General features: G+C 29.7%; 1 protein-coding gene across 2 annotated transcripts in view; it reads right to left on the reverse strand.

Annotated features, from left to right (window-relative positions):
• Positions 1–839: 839 nt before the first annotated feature.
• The window catches only part of LOC111683885, a 24,514-nt gene continuing 9,602 nt past the window's right edge, over positions 840–15,751 (reverse strand). For both annotated transcript variants that reach the window (XM_023446013.2, XM_023446012.2), the window contains one exon: positions 840–1,292. In XM_023446013.2, the coding sequence (XP_023301781.2) occupies positions 1,229–1,292 (64 nt within the window). In that variant the 3' untranslated portion in view covers positions 840–1,228. The remainder of the gene's footprint in view (positions 1,293–15,751) is intronic.

Here is a 15,751-nt window from a genome sequence, read left to right on the forward strand (position 1 = left end):
AACAGATATTTTTATTTAACTATATATACCTATTACTTTTATTTGAGTTTAGTTAAATAATAATTTAATAAGTCAGTAATGGGATGGTTTCTTAAAAATTCATATTGCATTTTGTGGAATGAAATTTTGTTAAAAATCACCATTGTTTTGCTTTTATTTGGAAAAAAGACATTAAAAATAATAAGTTATTCAATGTACATATGTATCTATGTATATATATAAATATATGTTTATCATACGTTTTAGTATTAATCATAACTTAAAAAAAAAACATAACATTAAAAAAGAGAGAAATATAGACAGATTAACAATTTTAGTGCGTAACAAACTACATACTCATAACAAATTAACTAATTAAATTCATATAGGTTTTATCATTTTTAAATTCCTGTTAATGAGAATGTATACTCCTCAAATAACAAAAATTATTCATGTACATACTGTACAATCGAAATAAGTAGATTTTTAACGGATCAGTCCAAATACAAACTTCACTGTTTTTTGTTATTTCTTTTTTGTACAAAATATGTATGTCATACATTACGTTATAAAAGCGTATATTCTGTAAATAGCTTTTTATACATTTTATTTAACGCAAAGTATAATCATAATCGCCAAATCGTAGGTTTGTTGCTTGGGGGTCGTTCATTTCTACAGAATGTTGCTGTTGATTGTGAGACGCAATAAGGGCTCTTTGGGTAATGTATGGATTAAATTGCATATAAAATGGACGAGAATTTGGAAAAGTTTGTGTGCGATTAGAACATGTTACTTGAGAGACATTATCGGGGTAGCTGCGATTGCCGCCAATTGACGTCCATGGGAGCTGTTGATTATACTGTTGTTGATGCTGCTGCTGGTGAGGTTGTTTTTGTTGCCAAACACTAGCATATTCGAGATGAGATCTTGTGTCAACATAATCTTTATAACCGTAGGATGATTGTGAATCTCGCCTCATCGGCGTTGATATTTTAGGTTGAGCAGCACTTTCAGGGAGATTATATGGCGTAGAATTTTGCTGATTCGTTCGATGATCTTGTCGCCCACTATTATATTTGGATACTAGGTTTCCACAGTTGTTGCTATTACTTATAGCATTTGTTGTGTTATTGGCGTAACAAGGGGTATTTATCGCTTTATTCGGTTTAGCTGCAGGATTGGCGTTATTGTACCGAAACTCCATAGACTCCTTTGAATTTATATCGGGCTCTTTTGGAGCCCTTGTGTGTCATTCTCCTGTTGCTGTCACTGTGGTCCACTGCCACGGACTACTATATGCCGTCTTAGTATTGCTGTAATAGAAAATTTAAAATAAAATATTGTTTTATTAAATTTAAGGCCAATCATAAGGTGAAGGATTAATGATTAAATTAAAATTAAACATCCAAATTTATTTTTGAGTACTCAAAAGTGTAAACAACTAATGCAAAAAAATTAATACAATCTTTCTAAAAATTAACATTAAAATGTTTAATTTATTAATTAGTATAAATTATGGGGATTTCACAATATATTTTTTTGTTTTAAATTAAAGTTTTTTTTTTATTTTCAAAATACATTTCATAACAAACCTTCTCTTGTTTTGTATGGCAACACTGCGAATTATAATCTTGTACACAAAAACATCAAAAGGAATAAACATCAGATTAAATTTATTTTTAGATTAACTAATGTGATTTTTAATTGACATTTGATTGCCAACTTACAAAACCCGCTCTTAGTGTTTACAGTAGTTGAGAATATCTAAAGAAATTATTTAATTTAGATTTAAACAAATATGTACATTACATTTATTAGAAAAACCCACCATAAGTTCCAATAGTTGACAAGGAATATATTTATCCAAGAATATTAAAGCAAACATTCCATACAAAATTGTTAAAATTAAAAATTGATTACATTTTACATACTAGTATGTGCAAATGACACAAAGACGCTGATATACGGGAGATTCCATGTGGAAGCGGACAACAGTCGGATTTACCATCTCCGATTTTAATGGAACTTACCACACATATTATATATATAATATATTCCACATATCATTGACTTTTCGGATGGAAGTTCATTCCAATGTAAAAATATCGCGATTTAGAAATTTAAAAATATGGTAAAATTTCAAAAAAGTACATACAGATGACAAACGGAAATTCCCGATTCCCAAAAATCTCGGGATTTTCGGGATTTAAAATTTGGTACCGGGGTTTTTGAAATAGAAATCCCGGGGATTTTCGGGATTTTAAAATCTCGAAGTTTAAGTGTTTTCCGCTAAATTTATACCTTATAAAATATTAAATAAGAGAATTTAATAGAGGCCCGAAATTCAACTGGGTCTTCAAGGCTAGTATAAAACTAAGTTTTGCCGCTTTTTGTCGATATACGAGTATATTAAACATAATTATGAGCTACTCGGGGCATAAAAACGGTATAAAAAAAAACAAGAAATAGGTATTGATACTATCGGATAAGGGTATATCAGAATCTATACTGGCAGTCAACCTGTTAATAAAATAGCGAAATGATAATTCTCTTATTTGGGTAAGAGGGCACGATATATAACTGGAAATAATATTGCTGATAGCTTGGCAAAAACTGGAATTACGATGGTTATACTTGATACAGACCACTTTTGTAGTGTTTCCCTGGCGGCCATTAAAAACCATATATCCGATATATAGCTCAAGACGGTTGCTCACATGAGTGATGTATCTAGAAAGCACTGTACACTCAAACCTCATTTTTGCGTATTTATTTTATGTGAATTTGAATTAGTGTTGGTCCACATACATCGAAAAAAATTTCTCAACAAAGTACTACTACTGATTTTTTACCAATTCCGGTTTAGATATATAAAGTATTGTTCAAATCCTTTGTACACGAAGAAATATTATTTTTTTTTTATACTTCATTATATGGAATTTGTATTGTGTTATTATTTGTAACCTTTATTTTTCATATTTTTATAATAGTTTCAGTAAAGATTTTTTGTTGATTTTTTATGCGATTTTGTTTGACTTTTGAGGGAATAATTTGAAATAGTTCGCTTTTTTATTAAAAACCCAAATACTATATTTTGTGTGGAGCTAGTGTATCGTTTTTTGCGAATTCGGATTATGCGTTTTTCTGCAAAACGAATTAATCGCATAAAACGATGTTTGAGTGTATTTAAATAATTATTTTATTATTTTCAGTACTTTGAATTAATTTGTTTTCCAAAATTTTCACAAAATACTTATGGGAAAGCTTTCTGTATTAGTAAAGACATACCTTGGGCAAGTTTTTTAAATAAAGATAATCTACATTCTTTGTTAAAACCTACACTGAAAATAATCCATGCTTAACTTTACGAAAAAAATTTCGTAACTACTTTTTTCGTAATATATAAGAAAATTTCGTGTATAATACGAAATATTTTTTAATCAACCCCTTTTCTAATTTTACGAAAGTACGAAAACCTGTCGTAATATCTTTTTTCGTATAAATTAAGAAACTTTGTTATCTTTTACAAAAATAGTTTCTTTAAGGCATGTAATATTTAACGAAAGTAACGAATTTTTTTCGTAACAAGATTATTTAGTAATATACAAAAATTATTTTTGATTTTACAAAAAAATTATATTGTTACGTTCTTTTTTGTTATTTTCGTAATTTTAAGGGAGTTAAATTAAACGTAATTTTTAATTTACAGGAAATTAGGCAGCTAATTTTTATGTTTTTTTAAAAAACATAAAAAAAATATTGTTTTTTAATTCGCAATCTTTTCCTAAATTTACAATAATTGTTTTAAAAGAACTAAAATATTTGTTTTAAAAAATCGTAAAATGAACAATTTATTTTTTCTAAAATTATATAAAATTATTTTGCATTTTACTAAAATATTTCGTACAATTTCGTATATATTACGAAAGAATTTTGTGGTGCGAAACCACGAAGCATTTCGTACAATGTACAACATTTTTCGTGTATATTAGGCATGGATTATTTTCAGTGTAGTTTAATATATGTTTTGTGTTTTTCAGTAAACAGTAAATTTACTTATTATCTTAGTTTAACTGAGTATTATTGGCCAATTAAGCATAAGTTATAAGTGAGAAAAAATACAATTAACAAAAACAATAAAACAATGATTTCGGAAGAACAAAAACTTAATATTTTTAGTAAATTGCAATTTTTTGATTTGTTTTGTTTTATTTATTACCGTTTTAAAATTTTTATTTAAAATTTTAAAAAATTTTTCATTTTACAAAAGTATTATTTGCAAAAAACAGCTGTTCATTGTTTATGTTTTTGAGTGAAAACTTTGAAAGATTTTGGTGGATAAAATCTTTGAAAAATTTTATCCACCAAATATCATAGATTGATTGGTTATTAAAAATTTCCATGAAGATCCATTCGCACATCTTCTCCAGGTCTCCTGGATTTCAGATTTTCTTCCCAAGAATTAAAATTTTCAAAATTTTGAAAATTCGATATGAAATCTCCATCAAATATCATAGATAGGTTGAATGTTAAAAATTTCCATGGAGTTCCATCCGCCCGTCTTCTCCAGGTCTCCTGGATTTAAAATTTGCATCCGTAAACTTTTTTAGATTTTTAAGATTAAATAATTGGGTAATTTTCAAGAAATTTAATATGTGACTTTAATTTTTGGACAGTGTGGGAGGTTGGCTACCGCTGTCGTCGGTTGTGGTCCATTTGGTGTTTGAATGCATCCAAAATTCCATTTTGAATGCTCCCACCTTATCCTAAACACCCTTACAGTGCTCTGTTAGCATTTAAACATAATTCTGTTAATGTTGATGGTTTTTATCTCGGATAATAAATTTTCAAATTTAACTTCACACCCATCGGATGAGGAATGTGTAAATAATTTAATGCAAGATATGATGACCATAAATAATCGGCCCAAATTAAATACTTAAACTAAATGAAAATAAAATAAAAATACTAGAAATAAACATAGATAATAACTTAAACTTCGAAATTAATAATACAATAATTGAAAAAGTAGAGTATATAAAATACTCAGGTTTTATAATTGATTAAAATATGAATTTTAAAGACCATGTAGAATACATAAGCAAAAAGATTGATTTCTTTAGGAGAATCACAATACAATGATTAAATGTTGTTGTTGTAACAGCTTAAACTATACAATTTTAATCCGGGGGTTCTGTATTTAGGTCCAAGCCAAGAAATTGGACTACTTCAATGGGGTTAGTCCATAAATCCATTGGGCTAAGTGAAGTAGGGTGGGCTGGACAGTTGAATATGTGGTGGGTATCATGGGGACCCTGTCCACAAGATGGGCATATATTGGGGACGGCACGGTCTATGCGGGACCAGTGGGCGTTGAGCCTGTTGCTCCATCCCGATCTCAGTTGTGCCAGAGCAACTCTTGTTTTCCGCGGCAGGTTCTTCTCTATTTCTGCTATGGGCGGTGGGCGACCTCCAAGAACGACATTCATACGGTAACCTGAAACCGCGGTTTTGATGGCGTCTCTATGAATGTCGTTCAAAGCTGCTGTATACGAAGTCCAATCTAAGAGATCCTGGTGCGGTCTTTTCGGAGAACGTTGTAACCGTTACAACTGTGCAGACTGGAATTACTCGTCAGTTTTGTCTCCTGGACCGCAGCCACCACGATGTTGTTTAGCTGCATAAATCTGGTTATCTCGGGTAATTTACTCTGGAGGCCATTGCAGTTAAACTGCAATATGGATATCACCCCAGGTCTCTACGAAATCTACGAAATGTGAACGATTTTAGATTGACCAATACGATCAATAAAATATAGAGGGACCTATTCTGCAAAGGACTACAACTATTTAATCTGCTACCAACGGAGAAAAAGAATGAACAAAATTGTAATATATTTAAAAGAAATTGTGTAAATTTAATTTAATTTTATTTAATAATAATAACAATAATAATAACAATATTAATAAATTTTAAATACTGAAGTTGCCAACGTAACAATTGTTGGGGCAATACTTTTTATAACATGCTTCAAATGGGCCAATTTCAAATAGTTTTTCCCCATTTCGGAAAACATAAATGCAGTAAAAGTTATCAATGATTTCAGCTCTGATTATCTACAAATTGTTAGTCATATAAATTTAAGTTACGAAACAATTAACAATATGACATACGAAATTAATAAAGCAAATTGGTCCCGCTTTAAAACTTCTATTAATAGAAATATTCCAATAGTAAATATCAATACAAGCGAACTCACAAATAACCATATCGATGTTATGATCGAAGTATTTACACACAATCATAACTACAATGAATGATAGTACTCCAAAGCGTAGAACAACTCCCGAAAACAAACCCATTCCTGATCATATAAAGTTTATGATTCAATTTATGAATATTCAGAAAAGAAACTGGAAACGTTACAGAGACAGGAATGACCATAGGCAAACGTCAAGGCTTAACAAGATGATTAAAATTTAGATGAATAAACAGCGAAACGAATCATGGAAATATATGTTAACCACTTTGGAAAAGGCTGCTACACCATTTTGGAAAATGTGTAAAGTAATTAAGAAGAAACATCATATTGTTCCAACACTAAAAGATAATAATATAATTTCCTACACACAATAAGAAAAAGTTGATATTTTGGCGGTCAATTTCTGCAAGAATCACAATATTTTAAATAGATTAAGTTTTACTAAGGAACTCATTAATTTAGTCCAAAGTTTTCTCAGTGAAAGAACGTTCTATGTCTATATAAGAAAAACTAAATAACATGTAATAAATATAACAGCTGGTTGTCCACAAGGATCTTGTCTATCTCCAATATTATACAACGTTTTTACAGCTGATATTCCAATCTTTTCGATCTGTACAACATCAATATTTGTAGATGATACGTCCATTCTTAGTTCTGATGAACATGCAACTAATATAATGTCAAATCTTCAAAATGCCTTATTTGGTCTCAATGCGTACTTTAATAAGTGGAATGTTATGGTCAATCCTGTAAAAACAAAAGCCATGTATTTCACAAGAAAACGAAAATCTTGTTTTGTTCCACAAAATTCTCTACATTTTATGAACCGCGATATTACCTGTGTCGAGAGTGATAAATACTTTACCTGGGTCGAGAATGTTAAATACTTGATACTAAATTGAACTTTAATCACCATATACCATTCCTCGTGGATAATATTAATAAAATGACCAGAATTATGTATCCTTTCATACACAGAAATTCAGAGCTCAATGTAGACTAGAAAAAACTAATAATAAAATCTATTTTTCTTGCGTTATTTTACTTTATATTTCGGGATTCGATCTCATACTAGACAAACTGGCAAAGTTGTCGCTAAGCTTCAATAACAGATGTCAATACTTTCATCATAGTCATATTAATGAATTGATCTCATAATACTTTTATTAATTTATTATTGTACACTTTATTTTTATCTTATACCCGCTTTATTGGTTTTTGTAAATTTTTTCCGATTCTCTATAAAATATGCATAAAAGTTATGTTTCATTGTATATTATATTCTAATCAAGAATGATAAACTAAAGATTATGCCTTGCGTATGATTTACCGTTAGATGGCGTAGTTGTTCCTTTTTAATGGTTTCCAAATACTCTTAATGTGTAGAAATTACAATTTCTTGAAAAACTCTAATGTATATTATAAAAGATGGTAAAGTTCAGAAAAAATATTACAACAGTTTTTGAAAAATATAAGAATTTCCTTTAAATTTATTCAAATATAACATTAAACAAATAAGAATTTATAGTCGGGCGAGGCAGACCATATAATACCCTGCACCTGTATACGAATAAAATGTGATTTAGTTTTCATAATAAAGCATTTAAGATGAATTGTACCTTGCCTCAGATATACTACAGCCATTTACTGTTTAATAAAACCGTGGATATTCAAGTAAAATTTTATGGGGGCTTTTTAGAGGGGTTAGGGTCAAATGAGGCCCTATAATTATAAAGTTCATCAGGGTCATCAAGACTAGTATAGAACTTGGTAGGTTTTTGTCGAGATACGAGTATATTTAACAAAATTATGAACTTAAAAGCCCCATTTGCCGGGTTCAGTTCTATAGGGCCTAGGTAAAATAATGGGCTGATGTTAACTACTTTCAATAGGCTTTGTCTACAGTACCATAAAAGATCATGCGCCAAATTTCTTTGAATTAACTCCTGTAGTTTGACTGCAAGGTTTAATGGACCGATCTTAACCATTTTCAATAGGGTTCATTACTGGGGCAATATAAGATCATGTACCAAATTTCATTCAAGTATCTTCAAAATTGCGGGCTGTAGTTTGATTACAAGGTTTACATGAACGGACGGACAGACATAGCTAGGTTTACTTATGGTAGGTATAGGACCAATATTATTGTGCGTTATAAACATCAGCACAAACCCAATATATATTATTAATATACATGTATTTACATAAATTAAAAAAAAACATAATTAATTAAATGCAGAAAAACCAAATAATCATTATTTATTTTTATGCTACCGACAAAACATTGGAAACTTTTAAACTTTTAGAAGAAAATTCTTACTAAACAAATTTGCAATTGTAATTGTAAAAAGCATCGTTGTTTACTGTTATTTCAAGGTATTCTTCATTTTGATAATTTTGTAATTTTTTTTTTTTACTTTTTTGCAAAATTATTTTTTTTATGTCATTAATTTCAATGGCTAGATTTCCGATTTAAAAAGCAAAATAAGAAACGATTTTAATAATTCTTTTAATATTTTACCTAATATTTGTTGATCTGTGATTAATATTTAAATTGATAAGAAGGATTCAGTGAAAACTCATCATATGGGTTAAAGACCTCATAAAACTGCTCTAATACAGGATAATTTTATGATAATAGAAGTCGAAAAATTCAAAAAAAAAAACTCCTCTAGGATAGTTATTAATAAAAAGTTCGAAATAAGTACTCCTATTGGTAACCACATGGAAAATTAGACTGATCTTGGTTGTAGTCGGCCTGCGGGAAAACTTCTTAGTTTTAGAAAGAATCGTTCTATTCGTCTACTTATTGCCAAAGATAACATAAACGGTCGAAATAATATGAAAAAATATCCTTTTTATGGACGTGTCCAAATTTAGTTAGAACATTTATTTTAAGGACATTTGTAAAGCTGACAATAGGAAAATATACTGTACCCAATTATTATAACAAAATACTATGTATGGTATAAGATAGAGATTCATTAAAAATACATAAAGTAGAAACTAGGACCGTAGTTTGGAGATTTAAAAACGACAATGGACCTAAAAGCCAATTTTGCGAGTTGCAATCGAGTGGCTAGACTCGAAAATAATACCTGTATTAAAGTCGCCTGCCTATCCACCATATATCAACCCCAGAGAAAATCTATCTAATCTAATCTACCAATATATAGACTTTCGGTCTAGTTGGAAGGACGATTTTCAGGTTGCGTTTATGAGGAAATACTAAGTTTTTCAAATGAATTTTTTTAATGGCATGTTTTTAAAACATCGGGGTAATTTTGACCCCAAGGCTGTTTTAGGGTTAATTTATTTCTTTTTACTATTGTTGTAAATATCGGTTGTTAATAAATAAATTTCTTAAGTTTTGTAATAATCTACCTAAAAATAGAAACAATTTCGACTAGTTTCCATCAAAAATTGCAAATATTACAAAATTTGACTTTTGACCTTTAAAATTTATGGGTTAATGGCGTCGAAATTGCACGAAACTCTTGATTTTTATTTAGAAATATGTGGAATAATAAATTTACAAAAGGTTCCATTTAAAATACACAACAATATATTAAAAAGGCTAATTTTGCAAAATATTACATAAAAATGGGTTTTTAATCGAAATTAGGTATTGACCAAATTTTTTACTGTTTTATTCCCTAATCTGTTGTCCATAAATCCTTATGAGTTCTCCCAAAAATATTGAAATTTGTTTAACAAAGTATCAAAAAAACTATAATTTGAATTTTGAAACGACCGTTAAAAATATCAAAATTTTTCGACCATAGCTGAGAACAGGTTTACGTTATTCTACAAGGACAACAACTTATATTCAAGTAACTACAGATGTATTTAAAGTAATACAATTGTTTTATTAGAATATTTTCAAAAATATGTTTATTTTCTTATCACATTTCGAATTCAAGTGCTCTGAGACACGATAATGGCCTGTTGAATTTTTAATAACTTTTACATTTTTCAACCAATTTTTGCGTTTTTTATCTTTTTGTAACGCTAATTCTGGGTACATTACGATTCTTTGAAAATAGGATGCAAAACAAATTATTTAATGACAAAACTTTTGTGAAAACTAAAAAAAATGCATATTTTCCCTTTGTAACTGCATCTTCAAACTTCAGAGCCGTTGCGGCACCAGTAGTAGTCCTATTGACCTAAATTTTTGCACGACTTATTTTTATAAATGTGTGTGAAGTTAAATTCGAATTTAACAAGCAGAGACACAAACCACATTTTTTAACATTGCTCTTTTTGCAGCTAACAGAGCACTGTTAAGCATTTAACAGAAAGTACATGAAAAATTAAAAATAAATACTTAAAAAATTTTCAGAAAATTTCAGAACATAAAAATATGAAAAAATAAAATAAAATATTTTTTGAAAAAAATCAGTATTTTAATAAAAAAGATTAAAAATTCTTTAAAAAATCAATATTTCAATAAGAAAAATGTTAAAAATTCTCTAAAGGATTGGTGTCCAATTTGGACAAATATGGAAATGCACATGTATACCACTATATAGGAGTAGTAGCCTAAAGGGTCCTTAAAAGGATTCCGGGAGTCATATTTCTGGAATAATTTTGGAAGTTTTTTAAAAAAATTTTTTAAAATTTCAATATAATTAAAGCAGTAATGATAAAAATTCTCTAAAGGATTGGTTTCCAATTTGGAACTCAAAACTATTCCAGAAATATGACTTCCGGAATCCTTTTAGGGACCCTTTAGGCTACTACTCCTATATAGTGGTATTCGTGTGCATTTCCATATGTGTCCAAATTGGACACCAATCCTTTAGAGAATTTTTAACATTTTTCTTATTGAAATATTGATTTTTTCAAAAATTTTTTAAAAAACTTCCAAAACTATTCAAGAAATATGACTACCGGAATCCTGTTAGGGACCCTTTAGGCTACTACTTCTATATAGTGGTATACGTGTGCATTTCCATATTTGTCCAAATTGGACACCAATCCTTTAGAGAATTTTTAGCATTTTTCTTATTGAAATATTGATTTTTTCAAAAATTTTTTATAAAACTTCCAAAACTATTTCAGACATATGACTACCGGAATCCTGTTAGGGACCCTTTAGGCTACTACTCCTATATAGTGGTATACGTGTGCATTTCCATATTTGTCCAAATTGGACACCAATCCTTTAGAGAATTTTTAACATTTTTTTATTGAAATATTGATTTTTTAGAGATTTTTTAATCTTTTATATTTATATTTTTATATTTTTTATATTTTTTATTTTTTTTTATTTTTCATATTTTTTTAAATTCTGAAATTTTCGTATTTCATTTTCTGAAAATTTTAAAGTATTTATTTTTAATTTTTCATGTACTTTCTTTTAATTGCTTAACAGAGCTCTGTTAGCTGCAAAAAGAGCAATGTTAAAAAATGTGGTTTGTGTCTCTGCTAGTTAAATTCGAATTTAACTTCACACACGTTGTAACCCGTAGAACAATTTTAGGGGGGTCAAAATTTGAAACTTAGTTTTTTTGAGCACTCTAATGTATATACTTAAACAAATAGGCTCCCCAACCAAATGTATCATTACGGATTACTAATAAAAATAATAAAAAAATCCCAAAGTAGTAGCCACAAGTGTAAAATGGAAAAGCATTATCAGAATAGTACGCTAGAAGTTTCAAACGAAAGGCATTATTGAAGTGAGAAAAAATACGAAGATCCAGGGGCAGAAATTTCCAAATTCTAGCCACCTTAACAACAAAAGAACGTTCAAATAAAATACTTCTTATCCTAGGTCTAATAATCTGGGTATTCCTAGTAGAATGAGAAAAGCAAAATTCAGAGCAAATATAGTAAGGAATACCCTATTAAGAATGCTATAATAATTTACGAATATCAACAAAATCTCTAAAATAAGAACCCAAAAAGGTTTTGACATATTCAGAAATATGGACCCATCTCCGAACATTATAAACATAACGGACTATTACATAACAATACGATTAAGTTTAGCTAATATATAAGACAACTTCATGACCATAAAATATATGAGGCATCAAAATAGCATAAGCTAATTTCTATCTAATATGACAAGGCAAATACATGTTATTAGAATAAATTTTGCGTAAAGCACCGTAAACTCGACCACATAAATGATTTATATGAGACTCAAAGTTAAGCTGACTATCAATATATATACCTAAACATTTAAGCTTATCCGCAAAGGTAATTCTCTCAACCTCAATAAAAATATTCAAAATATGTTCGGGGTTACCAAAAAGCATTGCCTTAGTTTTAGAAATTAACCAATAATGCATTAGCAGAAGGCCACTGCAAGAAACGCACCAGACTGTGATTGATATTAGATTTTAAGAAATCAATGTTGTCCTTATGAGAGCAAAACAACAGAAACATATCGGCAAAAACAAAAGGTCTACATAGGTTATTTGCAATGTAATTAGGAAGGTCATTAACGTACATAATAAAAAGAAGAGGTCCCAGTACCGATCCTTGGGGAAAACCAGAAAACAAAGGCAGAGTATTCGAAAATACACCACCAATATCAACGAATTGATATCTACCTGTTAAATATGAATATATTAATAAACACGCCGACCTCGAAAAGTTAAAATGGTCAATTAACTTCCTAATCAAACCCACAAAATTAACCGAATTAAATGCTTTCGCCAAGTCCAGTGAAATTAATGAAGATAAGTAATTCTTATTTACGTTATCGCGTACAGCTTCAGTAAGGCTCAGCAGCAATGAAGTGATATTGTGACCATGCCGGAAGGCATACTAGGAGGGAGAAAGATTCAAATGGACAAAAGCTAGAATCTGATATTTGATAATATGTTTCACGACCTTTGATATGGCTGGCAAAATGGAAATAGGTCTTATATCATCTAAATTCCTAACAATGTCAGATAGGAACAACACGTCCAGTCTTCCAGCCTGCAGGAAAAACTGAAGTGTTCAAAATGGTATTTATGTGAAAAACTAGTAAATGAGATATATAAGGAAAATAGTTTTGATCAACGTAATCGGTATATTATCAGTACCCACAGACTTAGATTTTACCTTACAGACAGCAAACAAAATATCATCTTCCGTCACACACCTAAATGAAAACGAACCACTAATATTGTCAAAGTCAACATTAAAATCAATATCAGTATGAGTAACATTAACAAAATGGTTATTAATATCATTAACATCAAATTCACATGGGAACTCATTGTTACTAGAATAACCACTCTTCTTCAAAATCTTCCATAGTACACACGAATCTAAACCAGAGAACAATCTCACAAAGTATTTTTTTCTTTCCCTACGAATAACATTTTTAGCTTTATTACGAGACCGGCAATATACTTTCCAATCACTATCAGACCTAGATTGACGAAGAGAAGTCGCCAAAATTACGTTACGAGACTTCATCCAATTGTCAGCTCCACTAGGAATACGCTTTCGAACAATCGGAACAAAATCAAACAAAGTTTTAATAAGTGAACTCAAAAGAAGCCATTGAAAATCTACATCGTTGGAATCAAAAACGAAAGAGTGTCAAATTCAAATAAAGACGCCAGTATACCATCCCAGTCAATGTTATTGTAATTCCTATACTCAAAAAACAGAGATGAAGAACTAATATTAATATCAAACACAACATAAATTAAAGCATGTTGGGATATAGAAGGACATTGGAACTGATCCGAAAAACTTATCATAGACCTATCGCTCACTAGCCAGAAGTCCAACATCGAAGTAGAACGATGGGCAATGTCAAAATATGTTGGTCTAGAGTTATGAAAAACCGACAGATTACACCTTAAACACATTGATCTAATCAAACTAGCCTTCGTAACATTAAAAAGGTTATAATTGAAGTCACCTACAATCATAATACTAGCATATTTAAGAAATAGATCTAAATGAGATTCCTCAAAAGAGCTAGTACACCATGAGGTAAATAGATAACACCAAATAGCGTTCTAATACCACAGTTAATAAATTCAATAAACACCGATTCACAAATATTAGGCTCAGAAACCTTAAAAACAATCTTATATCTCAGTAAATTATATACATAAATAGCAACGCCACCTCCGCGAGCGTGAATTCTATCATTCCTAACCAAGGAATAATCAGGTATACTAAGAGATCGGTTCGAAACATACGGCTTCAACCACGTCTCTGAGATTGCAATTAAATCAAATTTATTGTTAACAATGCTCTTGAACTCATCAAATTTAGACAAGTTAAAAGATGGTCTAATGCTCTGGCAATTAATATGTGCAATTCTTAACAGACCCACAAACTTTTGCAACAACGCTTTAATGGACGAGCTACTACTCACAACGGGACCAATGTTATTACTTATAAACATAGTCAAATACATTCACAAGATAGCTGGGAAACCAAAAGTAAAAATATATAATACAATGCATATACAATTTAATAAAAATAAATCTAAAAATTATATTTAAAAATTCACATAATATTCATAGCTATCAAAAGCAATAAAATGAGATCATATAAAACTATAAAGACTCTATTCATAATCAATTCTCAAATCTACCTATAACTCCCGAACAAATCCCGCATGGAAGTTATTTAAGTAGACATTTAATGTAAATTAAAAAGCACTATTAAAAATAATAATATAAAAGATCAAAGGCCAATTAAATAACTCCATGCAAAACTAGGCCCGTAACGTCTGATAAATTTAAAAATTTGATGATAAATAGGTATTAATAATAGTATGTAAACAGAAATTATTTTAAGTATAACAAATATTAAACTTCCAAAATGCCTTATTCATAAACAAAATTCAATTTTATAAACGGTTTATAAATCAAACTTCATATGGAAATTTTGTTTTTAAACCTTATACAAAACAAAATGAAGTTTATGAGTAAGGGTAAAAGAAAATAAGCTTTAACGACAACAAAACTATGCCAAAAATTAAAAAAAGTAGAAATATTCAAGAAAATAATGTCGTTAAAACAAATTTAAGAAAAAATAATTTTAGCTCTGACTCGATCCACATTAAGAATCTTATATTTGGAAATTATATTTTGTTTCTTCAATTTACGACATAAAGCATTTAGCTCTGAAGCAGCAGGGGAATAATGGTCATTTAAATATACTCTACTACCAACTTCACCACCCATTATATCACAAAGTTTTAGCGACCTTGTCTTAAAATACTCTTTCATGATACGGACCCGGATAGAAACATTATTAAATTTAACCAAAATAAGTTTCATATTATTCATGCAGCAAACTTGATAGACATCTTGAGAATTAATAGTAATACCAAAAGACAGGCATAACGAGACAACATTCGGCATAAGGCCATCTAACCCGGCCAGCATTCCACTCAATATAATGTCACCACGATGAAGTCGGCGATGTAGAATAACATTTTCGGTTTTCAGCTCGGCAATTTTGGTTGAGGTGGAGGAATAAACGCTATTAAACAGTTAGCTACATGCTAAGATATCAGATTTCACA

This window comes from Lucilia cuprina, chromosome 5, assembly GCF_022045245.1.
Source record: "Lucilia cuprina isolate Lc7/37 chromosome 5, ASM2204524v1, whole genome shotgun sequence".
Classification (NCBI taxonomy): domain Eukaryota; kingdom Metazoa; phylum Arthropoda; class Insecta; order Diptera; family Calliphoridae; genus Lucilia; species Lucilia cuprina.